This window comes from Ipomoea triloba, chromosome 14 (assembly GCF_003576645.1).
Source record: "Ipomoea triloba cultivar NCNSP0323 chromosome 14, ASM357664v1".
In the NCBI taxonomy this organism is placed as follows: Eukaryota; Viridiplantae; Streptophyta; class Magnoliopsida; order Solanales; family Convolvulaceae; genus Ipomoea; species Ipomoea triloba.
In genome coordinates, this window is record NC_044929.1 from 10,019,630 (window position 1) to 10,021,821 (window position 2,192).

The 2,192-nt window shown below is 40.3% G+C and overlaps 1 protein-coding gene across 1 annotated transcript in view; it reads left to right on the plus strand.

The window, feature by feature from the left end:
• LOC116003923 overlaps window positions 1-1,266 on the plus strand; it is a 1,626-nt gene extending 360 nt beyond the window's left edge. Inside the window, exons 1-5 of the mRNA XM_031243863.1 lie at window positions 1-142; window positions 239-436; window positions 539-709; window positions 851-1,046; window positions 1,101-1,266. The exon at window positions 1-142 is cut by the window's left edge and continues 360 nt beyond it. Coding sequence (XP_031099723.1) covers window positions 1-142; window positions 239-436; window positions 539-709; window positions 851-1,046; window positions 1,101-1,266 — 873 coding nt within the window. The remainder of the gene's footprint in view (window positions 143-238; window positions 437-538; window positions 710-850; window positions 1,047-1,100) is intronic.
• The last annotated feature ends 926 nt before the right edge of the window (window positions 1,267-2,192 follow it).

The window sequence follows — 2,192 nt, forward strand, 5'->3', positions numbered from 1 at the left end:
CCTAAATTTAATGTGGATGAAATAGAAGAATCGCCAAATCCTGAGGCCCAGAAGTTTTATGACATGCTGAAAGCTGCAGATCAAGAGTTGTGGCCTGGGAGTGACATGCTGAAAGCTGCAGATCAAGAGTTGTGGCCTGGGAGTAAAAAACACTCGGCTGCAGATCAAGAGTTGTGGCCTGGGAGTAAAAAACACTCGTAGTTGTCTCTTGTAGCTCGACTTATGAGCTTGAAATCAGAAAATCACATATCAGAAAAATGTTTCAATCAATTCACTGAACTTATGAAAGAAGTTGCTCCAGAAGATAATCTAGTCCCTGAAAACTTCTACGAAACCAAAAAGCTATTACGGGGCATGGGGTTGCCAGTTCAGAAGATTGATTGTTGCAAGAACAACTGCATGATATATTGGGAGTCAGATATTGATATGACAACGTGTAAGTTTTGTGGCCATCCTCGATTTAAACAAACTTCTCGTGGTGCTACAAAAAGACAAAAAACTAATGTAGCATACAAAAAAATGTATTACTTTCCTCTAGTTCCTCGATTGCAGAGATTGTATGCATCTAATGCTACAGCAAATGATATGAAGTGGCATGCAAATTCAGTTGAAGATGGAATCATGCGTCATCCCTCAGACTCGCTTGCTTGGAAGCATTTTAACCGCATTTATCTTGACTTTGCATCTGAAATTCGAAATGTCAGGTTAGGTCTGTGCACGGATGGTTTTCAACCATTTGGACAATTAGGGTAGCAATACTCCTCATGGCCTGTGATACTAACAACATACAACTTGCCTCCTTGGATGTGTATGAAAGAGGAGTATATGTTCTTGACCGTATTGGTTCCAGGTCCAAAAAATCCAAAAGAGAAGATATATGTTTTTCTCCAATCGCTTATTGCAGAGTTAAACCAATTATGGGAAGTAGGTGTTCAAACATATGATATTTCTAAGAAGCAGAATTTTCAGATGCGAGCTGCCCTTTTGTGGACAGTTAGTGATTTTCCTGCATATTCGATGCTATCCGGGTGGAGCACTGCTGGGAGGTTAGCTTGTCCGTATTGCATGGACAAATAAGATGCCTTCACCCTAAAATATAGTGGTAAGCAATCGTGGTTTGACAATCATCGAAAGTTTTTGCCAGCGAATCATCCATTTCGCAAGAATAAGATAGCGTTTTTCAAGAATAAAGCGGTTACAACTGAGGCACCGCTTGTTCGGTCAGGATATGATATCCTTGCAGAGATTGAGACTTTAGGCCTCTGATTACTATGGCCGATTGGTAGAAGTTGTACAAGTTGAGTATCCTGGCTTACCAGTCAAGAGGACAATATTATTCAAGTGTGAGTGGTTTGACCCGACAACCGTGGGCATGAAGGTTCATTCCCAGTATAAACTTGTTGAAGTTAATCATAAGCGTAGATTCAATCGCTATGAACCATTCGTTCTAGCAATGCAAGCAGCTCAGGTTTATTACTGTACATATCCAAGTTTGCGTCGCGACAAGCTTGACTGGTGGGCTGTGTGCAAAATTAAAGCGAGATCTGAAGTAGAAGTTCCTGAATCATCTATATCTTCTAAAGAATCACTAATACCTCCACCATTTCAAGAGGAAATTACCGACAATCATGATCTCATGCAAATAGATGAAGACCCATCACATTTAAATGACCCAAATGGTGGGGTGATAGAACTTGATGGCGAACATGGTGACAATGAAGATGAACTTGAGTTAGAGGAAGAAACAGATGACTCAAGTAGGGGTTCAGTAATAGGAGATAGTGATAATGGTACTGATAGTTAGTGCTTAGCTTAAATAGTAAATGGTATGTTATATTTATATATGTTATTTAACTTTATTATATTTTATTTTAGATGACACGAGGTGGTAATACAACCGGACGCATAAGAGGACGCGGACGAGGTATATCGGTTACACCTTCGAGTTCTAGCCCATCCTCGTCTGCACTACCTTCTCCTGTGGCACCTCCTCCTACTATGGTGTCTCCACCTATTGTAGCACCTATTTCTACTGGTTCACCAACTGACTTGCCGATGTCATCACCATCAGACTCTATTGTTCCACCCACATCCTCATCAGTTGAAGGATCATCTATTGGTCCTGATTTGCCTATTGTTCATGTAGAGGATGGGAGGTAAAAATGTAGAAATGTTTTATTATGTTTACATTT